The 16,511-nt window shown below is 40.7% G+C and overlaps 1 protein-coding gene across 9 annotated transcripts in view; it reads left to right on the forward strand.

Moving 5' to 3' along the window:
• Positions 1-16,511, forward strand: part of TTC13 (tetratricopeptide repeat domain 13) — a 98,164-nt gene that overhangs the window by 12,803 nt on the left and 68,850 nt on the right. For all 9 annotated transcript variants that reach the window (XR_012158142.1, XM_073338030.1, XM_073338027.1 and 6 more), the window contains exons 3-4: positions 10,648-10,723; positions 15,225-15,295. Coding sequence is in view for 8 of the 9 variants with exons in the window: in XM_073338030.1 (XP_073194131.1) it covers positions 10,648-10,723; positions 15,225-15,295 (147 nt within the window). In the remaining variant the exon portion in view is untranslated. The remainder of the gene's footprint in view (positions 1-10,647; positions 10,724-15,224; positions 15,296-16,511) is intronic.

A 16,511-nucleotide genomic window follows, 5' to 3' on the forward strand; every position in this document is an offset into this window, starting at 1 on the left:
AAGGGAAAACCATCTCACTGTGGTGTGCTCCAACATGATCAGGTAGGGTCTGACAAAGAAACCTCAGATTCATAATGTGACATGTCATTCCATATTCTTTATGAAAATATGCTTATGATATGAATATGACATAACTGAGCTATACTCTATGCCAGATGGCTCGTGAGATATCATTAGAAAGGTTATGATATACAAATTAGATAATCACATTCAGTAAACCTGTATCATTTCTGTATCTGAAGTTAGGAATATTGACTATGTATCTGTATGTTGCGGATGATACTAAACTGGGAGGAGTGGTAGATACGCTGGAGGGGAGGGATAGGATACAGAAAGACCTAGACAAATTGGAGGATTGGGCCAAAAGAAATCTGATGAGGTTCAATAAGGATAAGTGCAGGGTCCTGCACTTAGGACGGAGGAACCCAATGCACAGCTACAGACTAGGGACCGAATGGCTAGGCAGCAGTTCTGCGGAAAAGGACCTAGGGGTGACAGTGGACGAGAAGCTGGATATGAGTCAGCAGTGTGCCCTTGTTGCCAAGAAGGCCAATGGCATTTTGGGATGTATAAGTAGGGGCATAGCGAGCAGATCGAGGGACGTGATCGTTCCCCTCTATTCGACATTGGTGAGGCCTCATCTGGAGTACTGTGTCCAGTTTTGGGCCCCACACTTCAAGAAGGATGTGGATAAATTGGAGAGAGTCCAGCGAAGGGCAACAAAAATGATTAGGGGACTGGAACACATGAGTTATGAGGAGAGGCTGAGGGAGCTGGGATTGTTTAGCCTGCAGAAGAGAAGAATGAGGGGGGATTTGATAGCTGCTTTCAACTACCTGAAAGGGGGTTCCAAAGAGGATGGCTCTAGACTGTTCTCAATGGTAGCAGATGACAGAACGAGGAGTAATGGTCTCAAGTTGCAGTGGGGGAGGTTTAGATTGGATATTAGGAAAAACTTTTTCACTAAGAGGGTGGTGAAACACTGGAATGCGTTACCTAGGGAGGTGGTAGAATCTCCTTCCTTAGAGGTTTTTAAGGTCAGGCTTGACAAAGCCCTGGCTGGGATGATTTAACTGGGAATTGGTCCTGCTTCGAGCAGGGGGTTGGACTAGATGACCTTCTGGGGTCCCTTCCAACCCTGATATTCTATGATTCCATGATCTGTATTTCAACTATGCTACTTTGGATGATGCCCACTGCTAACACTTCAGGTACAACAATGGAAAAGCCAGACAGGGCGGATGGCCCATTAGCGAGGACAATGAGCTGTGAAAAGCTTGGCCTTCCTGTGGACACTCCATAGTGCTACTGTACTATAGGGTCAGGTGGTCTTGTCACCTGGTACTAAACATTACCTGGGACTTCTTGTAACTTTCCAGTGTAAGGGAAGGGGGGTCAAGTTTAGGAAACAAAGGATTCTCGCCTATTTAAGGGTGGGGAGGAAGGCAAACAGGACTCCTCCTCTCCCTGGCCTGTCTGCCCAAGAAGAAAGACTGCAAAAGGGAAGGCAAGGGGGGGTGTCCAGACTGAGACAGAGGTCCAGTCTGAAAAGGAATATAACTGGAACTCTGAACCACAGAAACTTTGCAAGCTGCCTGCAACAATAGCTAGGGTGAGAAATACTATCTGTAACCAATTTCTTTAGTGAAACTAGCTTAATTTGCGTGTTTGATTCCATTTGCTCAGTAATCTGCTTTGTTCTGTTTGTTTTCCCCTTTTACCACTTAAAATCTGCCTTTTATAGTTAATAAAATGTAATTTGTTTATTATTAAACCTAGTTTCTGTAATTTCTAACTGGGGCGGGGTGGGGAAGAAGTGTGCACACTTATCTTCACATTGAGGGAAGGGGCGAATTTCATAATAGACCTTTGGTCTGCACTCCAAGGAAGGTGGACATCTGAGTGCTGGAGCAAGTACCTTAAGCTGAGTCTTCCCAGGGCTGATCTTCAGGTAGGTGTAGCCTTGCCTGTGTGTGTTAGAGGAGGTTTTAAGAGCCTGGCTCAGCAAGACAGGTTTAAGGAGACCTATACTGGCAGAACAGGTAGACTCAGTGGTATCTTAGCATATCAGGTGGTTTCCCAAGGGTTCCAACCCATCACACACAACTCTTTTTATACCCTTTAACAAACAAATGATGTCATTGCCAATTATTGACTTCATCTAAAAAACAATTTGAGACAATTCACCCTTCATTCCAGTCTTAATCCAAATAAGATTTTATTCCCAAGGCCTTTCCTCTCCTCCTCCTTGCTGACCAACAGATTTTCCATTGCAGCTGGGTTCACATAGGCTTTACTTTTAAGATAACACTGGTATGTGGGGTGGGAAGGTTTATGTTGGTTCCTTTTAAGACAGATTCCTTTTGTCTTATTTAATACCATGAGAAGTCACACCTGTTGGTCAGAGTCCTCCTTTTTAGAAACTTCCCTGTATCATATTAGGTATTCTTTGAACGAGACATCCTCCCTACTTCATTCCTTCTGGCCTTATAACTCATTATTTTCAAGGCCTTCCTTCTACTTGCTAGTCAGGGCCTGTCTTTACAACACGTATATTTTCTTAACCAAACTTAAGCTAATTTAAAATTCTTTAATTTCATATTTATCCTACACTACAAATTAGTTCAGTTTGGCTTTGTCGAGGGAATTTGTACAAATTGTTTTCTTCTATGGCCACCTGCTCTTGGATCAATACATTACACAAGAAAAGTGCTCATGAAAGATTGACAACTTTGGATACTTAGGACTTCTACCCTTGGAACTAATGCCATCACCAGGCCCGTGCACTCTGCTTATTTGCACTCTGTTAGTATGTCTCAACTCCTTTCAAGAAATGCTGCCTCTGGAAGTGATAGATTAGTGCTCATTCTTCATAGTGAATCTTCTACTTCTGAGACTGCCAAAGGAGCCAGGACTCTATCAGTAACTAATTTAAGTTACTACAGAATGGCCACTATGAACTGGTGTTGTAAAAGGAAGAAGTTTTGTATCCCATTACCTGTCTCCGATTCAGTTCAGTCACTGTACATCACATTTTGTTACATCACAAGTGTCATCATCTACTATAGATGTATACACTAATAAAGGCAGATTATCATTGCATAGAGAATTCTGAAGGGACAGTTTCAAGATAAAAAAAAAATCATAGTGTTTTATAACAATAATGCTGGCTACCCAACTTATTTTATTAAAGATCAGAGTAGTTTAGAGGATATATGATCTCAGTGCTGTATAATGGCCACGACTTTGTATAATCTTATTTCTGTAGTATGTCAGTGAGAAAGAGAGTCGTGGTGTGTGTGTTCGCAGGGGAAACTGTTTTAAAAAATAATTGGTCATAGCCTGTGTAAACATGCACTGTGAGAAAACTATCCCAGTTGGAGGCAATCACTTTTGGGGTAATTTAAAACCAAAAAAACCCTAACTCTCCTATGTAGTGCAAATCAGCCATTGCAGTTCTCAGACTTAATTCTTTGTTCTGTCACCACAGCAGTTATTTATTTGGCCATGTCTACCAAATCTCCTGATTGACCTAGTTGTGACATTATTGACATAAACTCTGACCGTATAGATCATTGTTGCAACCAGGGTCCTATGGTTGCGCCATTTCTTGTACAGAGGAGGCTAAGTGGGGTGTCTATGGAAAGGTTGTAGTTTGCTTTTATGATTATACTGTCTGTATGTGTGTATCATTTTTGTATTTGAAGTTATGAATATTGGCTATGTATTTGTTTGATTCTAAGTAGTCTCAGTGAAGCATTTGGTCAACTTCTTGAGAAAGGACTATTCTCAGGAAGTGCCCAATCAAGAAATACTTAACTGACAATAGACTTTGGGAGACGCCAATCCACATCTGAGCTTTCCTGGGAACGTTCAAACTAACATGTAAACAATGGTGTCGGCCTGCAAAACGCTGAATCATTCAGACATGTGGCTTGTCCAGGTGGCTACAGACTCCATCTTGTTGCTGTGATTCTGAACAGGAGAACAAAGGGGTTTCTGCCCATAAGAGAGAAAATATAAAAGACCCTGGAAACCCCTCCATTTTATCTTCAGCTGGCTCAAAAGATAGCCTCTCCACCCCAAAGAGATGCCTGAAAGAAACTGGAACAAAGGACAGTAACTACAGGGGTGTGAGTGATTGCTGGACCCAGACTAGGAAGGAGTCTATCTGTGAAAGAAGCTTATTGGAACATCTCTGAGGGTGAGATTTACCTGCATTTAGTTTCCTACTGTATTAAGCTTAGACTTGCGTGTTTTTGTTTTATTTTGCTTGGTAATTTACTTTGTTCTGACTGTTATTACTTGGAACCACTTAAATCCTACCTTTTATACTTCAATCACTTTTTGCTTATTATTGAACCCAGGGTTAGTGACTAATATCTGGGGGAGCAAACAGCTGTGCATATCTCTCTATCTATAGAGGGCAAACAATTTATGAGTTTACCCTGTATAAGCTTTATACAGAGTAAAATGGATTTATTTAGGGTTTGGATCCCATTGGGAACTGGGTGTCTGGGTGGTAGAGACAGGAGCACTTCTTAAGCTGTTTTCAGTTAAGTCTGCAATTTATGGGGGACGTGGTTCAGACCTAGATCTGTGTTTGTAGCAGGCTAGGCTCAACAAGACAGGTTACTGAAGTCCCAAGCTGCCAGGGAAAATGGGCTCAGAGGTAGTCTCAGCACATCAGGTGGCAGTCCCGAGGGCATTTCTGTGACCCAACTCATCACACTAGTAATCCCAGGGTGTTCACTCCATACTAATGAAATATACTTACACGTCTATACGTTTCCCTGTAGTTCAAGACCATAAACTTTCTGAAATCTAGAACAAAAAATATTAAAGAAATCAGTGCTGTTCTAACAGTTTCACTTTCCAGGGAACTGGATGGATATTGGATAAAGCACCTTATTTTCCCATATCCCAAGCAAATAAAAACAAGCTAATGATGGAACTAGTCAATAATATTTGAGATTATTAATTTGAGAGACCACCAAGTACTAATTTAACCATAAATTCCTTTAAGTCCAAAGGCCAAATGCTATTTTATACAATTGCTCTCAACATGTCTTACAGCCTAAAAATAAGCAATTATACCTAATATTGTAACATACTAATCACATGCTTATGAATACTTTATGTACAAACAGGCTATACCTAGGGAAAACCAAACTTAAGATAATGCTAATTCTTTAATTTCATACTTATTCTACAACCAATCTCTCTAATCCTGGACCCTGTTAATTTAAACTGCCCAGGAAAATTAAAACGGAAACACCATTCTATTATCACAGCTGGGAATTTTTTTCTGACTTCACTGATACAAACTCTGTATCCCAGCTCGTTGGTGTCATCACCAGCTCCTGTGATTTGCCCCTATTATCAACAGTCGTGCAAGGTCCTTTTGATTGAAATTTATTTTCCACTTGAAATCTTGAGCAGAATGCTAGTTCCAACAACATTTCATGTCAGATGTATGTTTGGTTCCTAGACATATGGTGAAAGGTGCATTATAAAGATGTGCAGTAGGGAGGAAGCAGGTCATGATTATTCATATCTTAATTTTAATAACAGATTTTATAAGATTAATCTACAGATGTGAACTACAAGATCTTGTATGATGGATTTTCTATGAACAAAACCTTTTAGTTCATTCACTAATACCTTTTAATTACCTTTGACACTTAGCCCTGCAAAGTATTCTTTTGTAAATGTACCTTAAACATAGTAGTGAAATCCAAAAATGATTACCAGGAGTTTGGATTTCTAACTGTATCAGGGTGTTTAGTATAGCTCTAATTTCCTAGTTGAGACAACAACTGAAATATTATTACACTTTATCCTGTTGTTCATTCCAATCTTGTATAACAAAGAAACCATGCCCCTCCCATCATATTTGAGGCATCAGATTCCAGAAACTGAAACAATAATACGGAGACTATATGAGAATTATGGCCTTTTTAATAAGAAATGCCAGTGTCAGTGAATAGGGAAATTATAATTAGGATTTATTGCATAGTAATAAAGAAACTGATATTCCTGTTGATAAAATCCCAATTAAATATCAGTCACTATTGATTTGCTTTCTCCCGAAGATTTTTTTTTTTTTTTAATCAAAGATAACAGGTATGTATTGGCATTTGAATAATGCTAACAGTTTCCGTAAAAGGTTTTTCTTCCAGCCAGTAGTATAGCTTTAGCATGTATTGGGCAGTGGCTTTCTTGTGCAGTTTAGGCAATGTTTGTTCTAGGGTGTGATCATTCCATTAGTAAGGCTAAGATTTAGTCACAGGTATTTTTAGTAAAAGTCATGGACAATTTACAGGCAGTAAACAAACATTCATGGCCCGTGACCTATCCATGACTTTTACTATATAAATATCCCTTATTAAAACTTAGTAGGTGCTGGAGCCCTGGGCACTGCTGCTCTGGGAGCCCCAGGACACTGCCGCTGTGGGGCCTCAGCTACCCCTGCTCCAATGTCCTGGGGACCACTGCTCAGATGCTCCCCAGGGCCGCCCCGGGACAGCTGCTCCGGTGCTTCCCCCAGGCTAGCCATGCGAGCAGCGACTGGTGCAGCTTGCCCCGAGAGTGCCCCCGGGACAGCTGCTCAGACCCTCCTCAGGGTTAGCTGCCTGAGCAGCGGCTGATGCAGCTGGCCCTGGGACAGCCCCCGGGACTGCTGCTCAGACCCTCCTCAGGGCCAGCCACCCAAGCAGTGGCTGAGGCAGCTGGCCCTGGGACAGCCCCCAGAACTGCTGCTCGGACCCTCCTCAAGGCTGCCCCTGGGACCGCTGCTCAGGTGCTCCCTAGGGCCAGCTGCCCTGAGCTGTCTGAGCAGTGGTCGGTGCTGTTGGCGGTACCACTGCTCGGGGGCTCCCTGGGGCTGCCCCCAGGACCGCTGCTCGGGCACTCCCTGGGACCAGCTGTCCCGGGACCGCCTGAGCAGCACCCGGTGCTGCTGGGCCCAGGGCTGCTCCAGCAGCACCTGGTGTGGCTTGCCCCGAGATCAGCCGCACTGGCCATTGCAGCTGCGAAAGTCACAGAGGTTGCGGAATGTCATAGAATCTGTGACTTCCACGACCTGCATGACAGAATTGCAGCCTTATCCATTAGTGCCCATTACTGAGATGTACTATAGAGTGAAACTTTTTAATGTAACAATTTTGTGCTTGTCTTGAAGGGGACAATGGCCTGTGATGGGATGTTAGGTGGGGTGGGATCTGAGTTATCCAGGAAAGAATTTTCTGTACTGTCTGGCTGGTGAATCTTGCCCATATGCTCAGGGTTTAGCTGATCGCCATATTTAGGGTCGGGAAGGAATTTTCCTCCATGGCAGATTGGAAGAGGCCCTGGAGGTTTTTCGCCTTCCTCTGTAGCATGGGACATGGGTCACTTGCTGGAGGATTCTCTGCTCCTTGAAGTCTCTAAACCACTATTTGAGGACTTCAATAGCTCAGACATAGGTGAGGTTTTTCGCAGGAGTGGGTGGGTGAGATTCTGTGGCCTGCGTTGTGCAGGAGGTCAGACTAGATGATCAAAATGGTCCCTTCTGACCTTAGTATCTATGAATCTGTAAGAACAAGGCTGAAACCTTTTGGTGGGGAGGAGAAAAACAGGAATGAAGTTGAAGACATGGGTGAGGGAGGGACATCTAAAGCAAAAGAAGAAAACTGAAGTGAGAGAGGAATAAGGAAAACCAGACCTGTCTTTCGCTTGCTTCTTGACATAACTCACTTTTGGAAAGTCTTTCTCAAATGAGCTGTGTCATAAATATAAAGGGAACCTTTAAATCCCTCCTGGCCAGAGGAAAAACCCTTTCACCTGTAAAGGGTTAAGAAGCTAAGATAACCTCGCTGGCACCTGACCAAAATGACAAATGAGGAGACAAGATACTTTCAAAGCTGGAGGGCGGGGGGAAACACAGGGTTCTCTCTGTCTGTGTGATGCTTTTGCCGGGACCAGAGCAGGAATGCAGGTCAGAACTTCTGTAAAAAGTCAATAAGCAATCTAGTTAGATATGCATTAGATTCTGTTTTGTTTAAATGGCTGATAAAATAAGTTGTGCTGAATGGAATGTATACTCCTGTTTTTGTATCTTTTTGTAACTTATGGTTTTGCCTAGAGGGATTCTCTATGTTTTGAATCTGATTACCCTGTAAGGTATTTACCATCCTGATTTTACAGAGGCGATTCTTTTACTTTTTCTTCAATTAAAATTCTTCTTTTAAGAACCTGATTGCTTTTCATTGTTCTTAAGATTCAAGGGTTTGGGTCTGTGTTCACCTATGTAAATTGGTGAGGATTTTTATCAAGCCTTCCCCAGGAAAGGGGGTGTAGTGCTTGGGGGAATTTTGGAGGGGAAGATGTTTCCAAGTGGGCACTTCCCCTGTTGTTATTGTTAGACACTTTGGTGGTGTCAGCGTTTAACCTAAGCTGGTAAGAATAAGCTTAGGGGGTCTTTCATGCAGGTCCCCACATCTGTACCCTAGAGTTCAGAGTGGGGAAGGAACCTTGACAAGCTGTTATATTTAAATTCTTGAATGCATGCAGTCTGTGATACTTCCCTTAGAATAATTTAGATGAGCAGTAATCTAAATATGGGTAGCATTGACTTCAGTAGCAAAAATCTTTCACCCAACTTTGGTTAAATTCATCAGATTTTTTTTTTAATTGTAAGTTTTAAAATTTATTAATGTAAATGTGATTACAAATAAGTAAAACATTAATCTTGTGGTAATGTCCAAAGGCCCCAGTCAGGATCAGACTCCATTGTGCTAGGTGCTGTACAAGCATGCAGGACAGACCAAAAGAGTCGAACTGATCAAGAGCTTCAGGATTGTGTTCCCACTGTACAGTGGGATTTGCTTTTGGTACTAAAAATGTTGCCCACGTTTATTTGATTCTTTTAGAATTAATATGCCTTAAATTTCTCTCAGCCAAAGGTTTAGCTTCATTGACTTCAACAAGAAAAATTGGAGACAGTAGTACAAAGTCTTTTTGATTGGTTGTTCAGCTACAGCTACTTCTGTCTACAATTTTGCTCCTATAATCCACTCTAATGCCTTTGGTTGTTTTGTGTGGTGTTTACTGCACTGTATACTTACGTTGTGGCAAAACTTGGCAGATTTATCCTTGAAGTTCTGGCAACTGGCATAATGTGAGCATATCTTGATGCTGGGAAGAGTTGGGACTCCTTGGTGTATACAGTTTTTGTCAGCAGAGAGACAAAGACTTTTATAATAGACATTTAAAGATCGAAAATAGAGTTGGTAACTTTGGAGATCCATCTCTTTTGTTCATTTGATAGCAATTGTCTAGTTCTTTTTGAAAATGTAACCAATTATTACATGACAATGGACGTAATCCATCTCAAAATAAAGGATTCTGATATATCTGCAGCGAGATCCAACTCTGGGTCTATGTTGGAACAGTTCAGTCAGCAGTGTTCTGTCATTTACCATTTCTGTTTTCAAGGTGGCCAGACATGACCCGTTGACTAGACATATGTTGCTCTGAATGGTGTGCAAGGGATATAATATGTACAACTCCTAAATAATGAGGTAGCTGACATATTAATGAAGCTGTATAATAACTTCTATGATCTACATTTGGGGGAAAAAACATGGGACCAGATCCACAGCTGATGTAAATTGACTTAGCTGTTTGAACTCAGTTATGCCAGTTTAGTCCAGCAAGGATCTGGTACAGAATCTTTAGATCATTTGGAGCCCTCTTTCTTCTCTACAGCTTTGACAAAAAAGGAACTCAACCACTTAAAAATGTACTTGAATTAAATTAGTAAAGATTACTAGCCCAAACACCACATCCTTCATTTAAACTTGATCCATAAGAGGTATGTTTGCATCATGGTTTGAGAAAAGCATCTTTGTGACCCTAAACTGCAATGGGAGCTCTAGGCAAGACTCAAGGAGTCAGTGGGAGTTCTCTGTATGAATCAAAGGTGTTTATAATTGTTTGGATGTCTCCATGTACACTTCATTTTCATGTTATCATGTTCTGCAGATACATTTTCTGGACAGAGATTTTTCCAGGCAATTCTGCTTTTGTGGTCCCTACTTTCTCTATAATTCCAGTATATATGCTTTAATTGTAAAGGCATGCAGTAGTGAAGAGATTAACAATGCCAGATTTAAAAAAAAAACTTAATGAAACTTCTGTCTTTTATTATTGGGTCTATTTTCTTATGTATTTGTTTTATAGTCCTTCACTCTTCTCACTGGACAAAGGGTAAAACTTCCCTCCCACTATGTAATACATTGCTTAGGGACATTTCCATAATTCAAGTTAAAATGGGATGTATACTACAGTAAGAACATTGTTTTATATTTTTTGGTTGTCCTAGGTGTATATTCTTTCATCTGGTATGTTAAGTTGGCTGTAGTATCAGAGGATAGCAGTGACATCTGAAAAGCAGTTTATCCCCTCACGAAAGGTTAGGAATAAATGTTAGTGCCTTTCTTCAGTTTTGTTATATCATGCATTGTGCTTTAATACTAGTAGTTACTTTGATGTCAGATGTTCTTTTAAGGATTTAAGCCTTAAATTGTCCAATGCTAAATTCTGATTTTGTAGGATTTTTTTTTGCTATTGTCAGCTAAACGTTAAAACCATAATGTTTTACAGAGCCAAGCAAAGTCACTTGCGGAACAAAAACGATTCCCATTTGCCACTGATAATGACAACACAAATGAAGATTTGGGTAAGATAATTATATAATGTTTATTGGGGTGATTCTGGATGCCGCTCACAGGCACAAAGTTTTGATACTGTAAAATTATAGTTGGTAATTCTGATGGATGCTTTAGGATCACTTTTATCACTCCTTGAGCAATAAAATTTCAGCCTTTTGTTTTTAATTATGTGGAAAGAACATCATTTACCTTTTTTTCCCCATAGTACTTCTTTCTACTCTGCACAGTGGGACATTTCACCATTCATTTGGTCATGCAAATGTGAAGAAAATATTTTCCCAAACCCTGTTAAACACTCATGAACTCTTCCTACTCTCTCTTTCCTGTCATTGCTGATAACTGAAGATTTTCTGGATATTTGAGAGAAGCTTTCTGTCAGGTGAAATTGCTGCTCCATCGAGCTTGGAACTGCTGTTTTTCCTACCTTTTCCAAGTCTGAAAGGGGGGTGGAAGGTTCTTGTGGATTTCTTTCTCTGTGCACTTGTTGGCACACTAGAAGTGCACCTGGTGAAGTGCTGTGACGTTGTTCTACGGTCTTCTGCTTCTGTGCTGAGAGGCAGGTGTCTTCTAAACAGGTCTCTGAGGGAACCCTGTGCTGCTGAGGTTTTTTTTATTATTTATTTATTTTTAAAAATTGTTTGCCATTTTCTCTCTTGCTTCAGCTTGGTCTCTGTCTGGTAGGGGGAAAGTTCTTGGAAGAATTTTGAGGAAGGTTGGAGACTCCCTTATTCTAGCCGTAAATCTTCAGCCCCCTCCAGTGGTTCAGCATTTGCCACATGGGAGCCAGGTAGCAACATCAAAGGAACCCCATTCCTATGTTTGGCTCCAGGGCCTGTCACCCTACCTGCCCTACTCTTCTTTCAGATACATCTTTTCTGGAGCATGTTCTTAGGAGTTTCCTAGTTGTCTGGCATTTTTCTGAGCTTAGGTCCTTCTATTTGTGCTTCTCCTGCTCTAGTAAACCTTAGGGGAAGAAATGTGAATTGTGTGGGGACTCCTCAAAGTGTGGCCTGCTCATATCGCCTACAACATTGTAGGCAGTGTCTTTTCACTGTTTTGCTCCTTGCCCCAATCCTTCTCTTTTCCATAAAACTAGTGTATTCAGTTATCAGTCTGCCCTTATGTTACCATAGTTTATTACCTTGGGAATGATTGTGATATCATATGACTGATGGCTAATGAAGTAGATTTAAGAATTTGGCAGAGAAGAAAGACAAATGAAGAAAATGCAAGGAGCCTCTCTAGCTGCCATTGGCTCTCTTTCACTCCTCATACTGCATCATTACTGTGTGCAGCCTCACCTCCTGACTGGTTCTCAAGAGGTGTATGCATAGTGAAGTTTTTTGTATGTATACAAAGACATATCCTTACATAGTATAAACAAACACTTCACTCTGCCCAGTGCAGACATGTTAATAGTGGTGCAGGTTGGGCTAGGCCCTCTCCTAAACCAATGTCCAGGACAAAATTAAGAACTGTCTCCCCACAATGACAGCACTGTCCACCTGGATGTGTATTTTTTCTTTCCTTTACATCAGCAATGGTTTGCAACAATGCCATCAGAATGTGTTTGCTTTGCAAAAGACAGGTTCACATGACGGAAAAACATTGCAATTCCTGTTAATTAGCACCTTTGTTGGCAATCTCAGCTGAGATGCCAAGGATTGAATAGGCTGAAGAATGGCTCTCTTGTCCCTAGAAATGATCCCTCCAAATCAGGGTTGGGAAATATTGGCATGTGAAAATCTGTACTCAATCTCTACCTGTTCTGTGGATAAATGGATCATTGTTCCCTAAGGTTATATATCCAGCATCTTTTCACAAACACTAAACTCACTGAAAAATATACTACATATTCTAAGTATTTCTGTCATGGTGCTAGATGAACATGTTAGAAAAACGAGTTTTGTGATGAATGTAGATAACCTTAACAAAACTATTGCTTTCATCTTGCTTACTAAAGAATTATTTAGAAAGTGAGAAGTAGCCTGAATTCCTACTGTCTTTTTCTGATAACTCCTCTGACAAACTTAGCTGGGCTGTCACCAAAAACAAATATTTTGACACCTCTTCACCAAGTACTGCATCCTAAAATAAACATAACATGTTGAGTTTCTACTAATAACTCTTCTGATGCTTGAAAAATAAAGCCTTGGTAACTCCTCTGAGCAATACAGTTGTCAAGGTAAACTAACAAAAAAAAAGTTTGATAACTTTAGCTGTCTTAATATCTGCAGTTATAAGATGTTCTGAACAAACAAACTTGTATCTTAGGCTGCTACAGCCAAATTCTGCAATTCGATGGGCACATGCAGTTCCCATTATCTTCACTAGAAGTTGCATCTGTGTATCCAAGAGCAGATTTTGGCTCTTCAATAAAGTTTAAGAGCTTACTGCCAGACCTATTTAGAAGACCTACTAAAAGCGTTTTATCATAAATGTGTAAAATTTTCATCCCTGACACTTACAACGTAAATACTGCCATAGGTTGAGACTTTTCTCCAGTATAACTGTAAAAGGTAAGTTATCTAAACCGTTCTAAGAAGTATGGCAATCTTCTACAAAAAACATGTACCACTGCTGAGTAAACAAGTGAAAAAAACACAGTAGCCTCTCACGTGAAGTATTTTTTAAGTTAAGTATTTTCAGTTGAAATACTGTGGACTACTCTTTATACCAGACAGTAAGCTGTGGAGGGCAGATATGGCTTTTCAAAACGAAAAATAACATTGTCCAAATGCCCCAACATTATATAAGTGCAGAAGACAGGATTAGGAAAAGCCACAACAAAAGACCTCTACATTCTAACCTATCATCATCTGTCTCTCCCAGTGTTGACCTGTCTTGTCTATCTTCTAGACTCCAAGCTCCTTAGCACAGGATCTGTCTTTGTGTCTTATTCTGCACTGACCACATCAACACTTAATAATATGCAAAAATTAAACTAATCCATTGTAATAATGTCTACCATCTGAGGATTTCAAACTGTTCTATGATCACTAATATATTTAGCCTTACTGTCTTTTATGATATAGAGAACATTTTACACATAAGGAAACTGAAATAGGAAGGCTAGGTGCCTGATTTTCAGATGTTCTGAGCACCCACATCTACATTTGTGGAGCTGCAGGCACTCAGAACCTTTCAAAAATAATCCCTAAGTGACTTCCCTATTATACATAATAAACCTGTGACGGAGATGGAATAGAAACCAGGTCTACTGACTCCCTATACTGTGCTTTAACCACAATACCATCCTATTATTTATATTACTCACTCGCTTGCTGGAACATTAAGGTTTCAAAGTCAAGCGCTCTGAAGTTAGGAAATGACAAAATTAGGGTTACTTCAATCCTAGTCTCCTGGTTCCTTATCCCAGACTCTTTCCCTAACCCACAGGCAATCAATCATTTTTTGTGATGGTATAGAAAAGGTCCAGACGCTAGAGAAAGTAATACAAAAATAGATTATAATAAGTAAAAAAAAAAAAAATTTTTTTACAGTCTGTTCAAAAGCATCTGGCTGTTCTGATTTGGTCCCCATTCTGCCTGTTGAGTACTCCTGCCCTAACCAGTCCCAGTTCTCCTTCTGCACCCCAGTTTCTTGTCAGCTCATCTCCAATTCCCCTGGTGCTGGTTCCTAGTTCCAGTTTTTGTCCAGACAGTCCCAGTCTCTTCTGGCTCCTCATCTGATCTGTATTCCCCTCTCCCCCCATTTCCCTCACCGGCTCCCATCCTCCTTGCTCAGTCAGTACCAGCCTCCCTCTCTCTTACGCTCCAGCTATCCTTGCTCAGTTAGTCCTAGTTCCTCTTCTCTGCGCCCAACCTAGGGTTGCCAACCCTTCTGGATTGGCTGGGACTCTACCCGAATCTGCATCGATCTCCCGGTGGGTATTGAAAGCAATCCGGGAGATATTAATAGGCCGCTAAAAGTCCAGTGGCAGTGCAGCGGGGCTAAGGCAGGCTGCCTACCTGCCCTGGCTTTGTGCAGCTCCCAGAAGCAACCAGCATGTCCCTCTGGCTCCTAGGCTACTAGCTCTGCCTATAACTATGATAGCATCAAGTGGCTATATTTGGGATTGGGATCTCCTTGTGCTAAGTGATTTATAGTAAGATACTTAGCCCTGGTATACACTGGGGTGGGAGGATCAATCTAAGTTACACAACTTCAGCTACGTGAATAACATAGCTGAAGTCGACGTACTTAGATTGACTTACTGTGGTCTCTTCACCGCGGTGAGTCGACTGCTGCTGCTCCCCCGTCGACTCCGCCTGCACCTCTTGCGGTGGTGGAGTACAGGAGTTGATGGGAGAGCGCTCGTGGGTCGATTTATCACGTCTAGACTAGACATGATAAATTGACCCCAGCTGGACCCGATCCGGGGGGGTAGTGTAGATATATCCTTAGTTTACATTTTGTTAAATGTGACCAAATTTTAGAATATTTGAAAAACTGACACATTATCTATGTTGTTTTTATTTTAATGTGTTTGTAATCTTGCTTTGCCAGCAATTGCCTACGTGTTGATTGGCAGCGGCCTATATGATGAAGCAATAAGACATTTTTCAACAATGCTACAGGTAACTGTTCGCTTGTTCTATTTTTGTAATTTTAAATGTAAAGATGATGAACCTTGAAATCAATCATTGAGGAAATAGATTTGTATAAAATACAGATTGTTATAAAATTCTAGCTTAGAACCATTATAGCATTTGAGGCTGACAAAGCAGATAAAATATTTAACTCTTAATAAATCCCAGGACTTAAATTGGAGAGATTCTGCTATCAGATGTGAAAATGAATACAATGGATAAATGTGGTTTTTAAAAAAATCTCATGATCCCAGTCTCCTAATAAACTACTAAAATATAAGCCAATTTATTTAACTGTTTTAGAAGGAATAGCTTCAAAAGAACAAAAACCATACCTCATTTTGCACAGTTCAGTCTCCTAAAAGTTCACTTGATTAGGACTTCGTACCGTATTAGATTGAGATTTTTTTTTACTACATATTGCCAGTAACTTACTGGCAGAATAACCTCATATGTGGCACTGGCATTATGGGAGCTCCACGTTGTTATAAACCAGACTCCATCCCAGGTTAATACTGGGTTGTCAGTTAAGAACTTGGCTGCTGTAATATTTAAGCAAAATTTTATTTATTCTCTAGTATAAATTTCTTTTCTGATTGGATGGCGTGGAATCCATATTATTTTATCATTCAGATTGTTTCATGGCAGGCTGACAATTTTTTAAAAAGGGTACCATAGCTTAGTCAAACTTGATTTATAAATATGTATCCTTATGGACAAGACGGTCTAATTGACTGAAGCATAGGCCTGCTTTTTAAGCCAATACAGATATAAAATACATCAGTGGTAGGCTATAAAATGCTATTTAAAAAGTTCTGCTTTGTAATGTAATAGCATCCTTCTATGTTTTTTAACTTTTTCTAATGGCATATGTGTTTATTTGTACACTGAGGGTATGTTTGCACTGCAGCTATGCCTCTGTAGTGTAGACAGTTTCCACATCAACAGAAGGGTTTCTTTCATCCATGTAGGTAATGCACCTCTCTGAGAGATGGTAGCTGAAGTTCTTTTGTCTACTGGGAGTTAGGTTGACCTAGCTGTGGTGCTCGGGGTTCAAAATTTTTCACATCCCTGAGTGACGTAGCTAGATCAACTTAATTTTTAGGTGTGGACTGGGCCACCTTAGGGAGGGGGCAGCTCCCACCCAGGGCAGTAGCAGGACCTGGCTGGCTCCATCCTTGGAGGAACCCGTGGCATGGATCAG

Source organism: Lepidochelys kempii, chromosome 3 (genome assembly GCF_965140265.1).
Source record: "Lepidochelys kempii isolate rLepKem1 chromosome 3, rLepKem1.hap2, whole genome shotgun sequence".
NCBI classification, from domain to species: Eukaryota; Metazoa; Chordata; order Testudines; family Cheloniidae; genus Lepidochelys; species Lepidochelys kempii.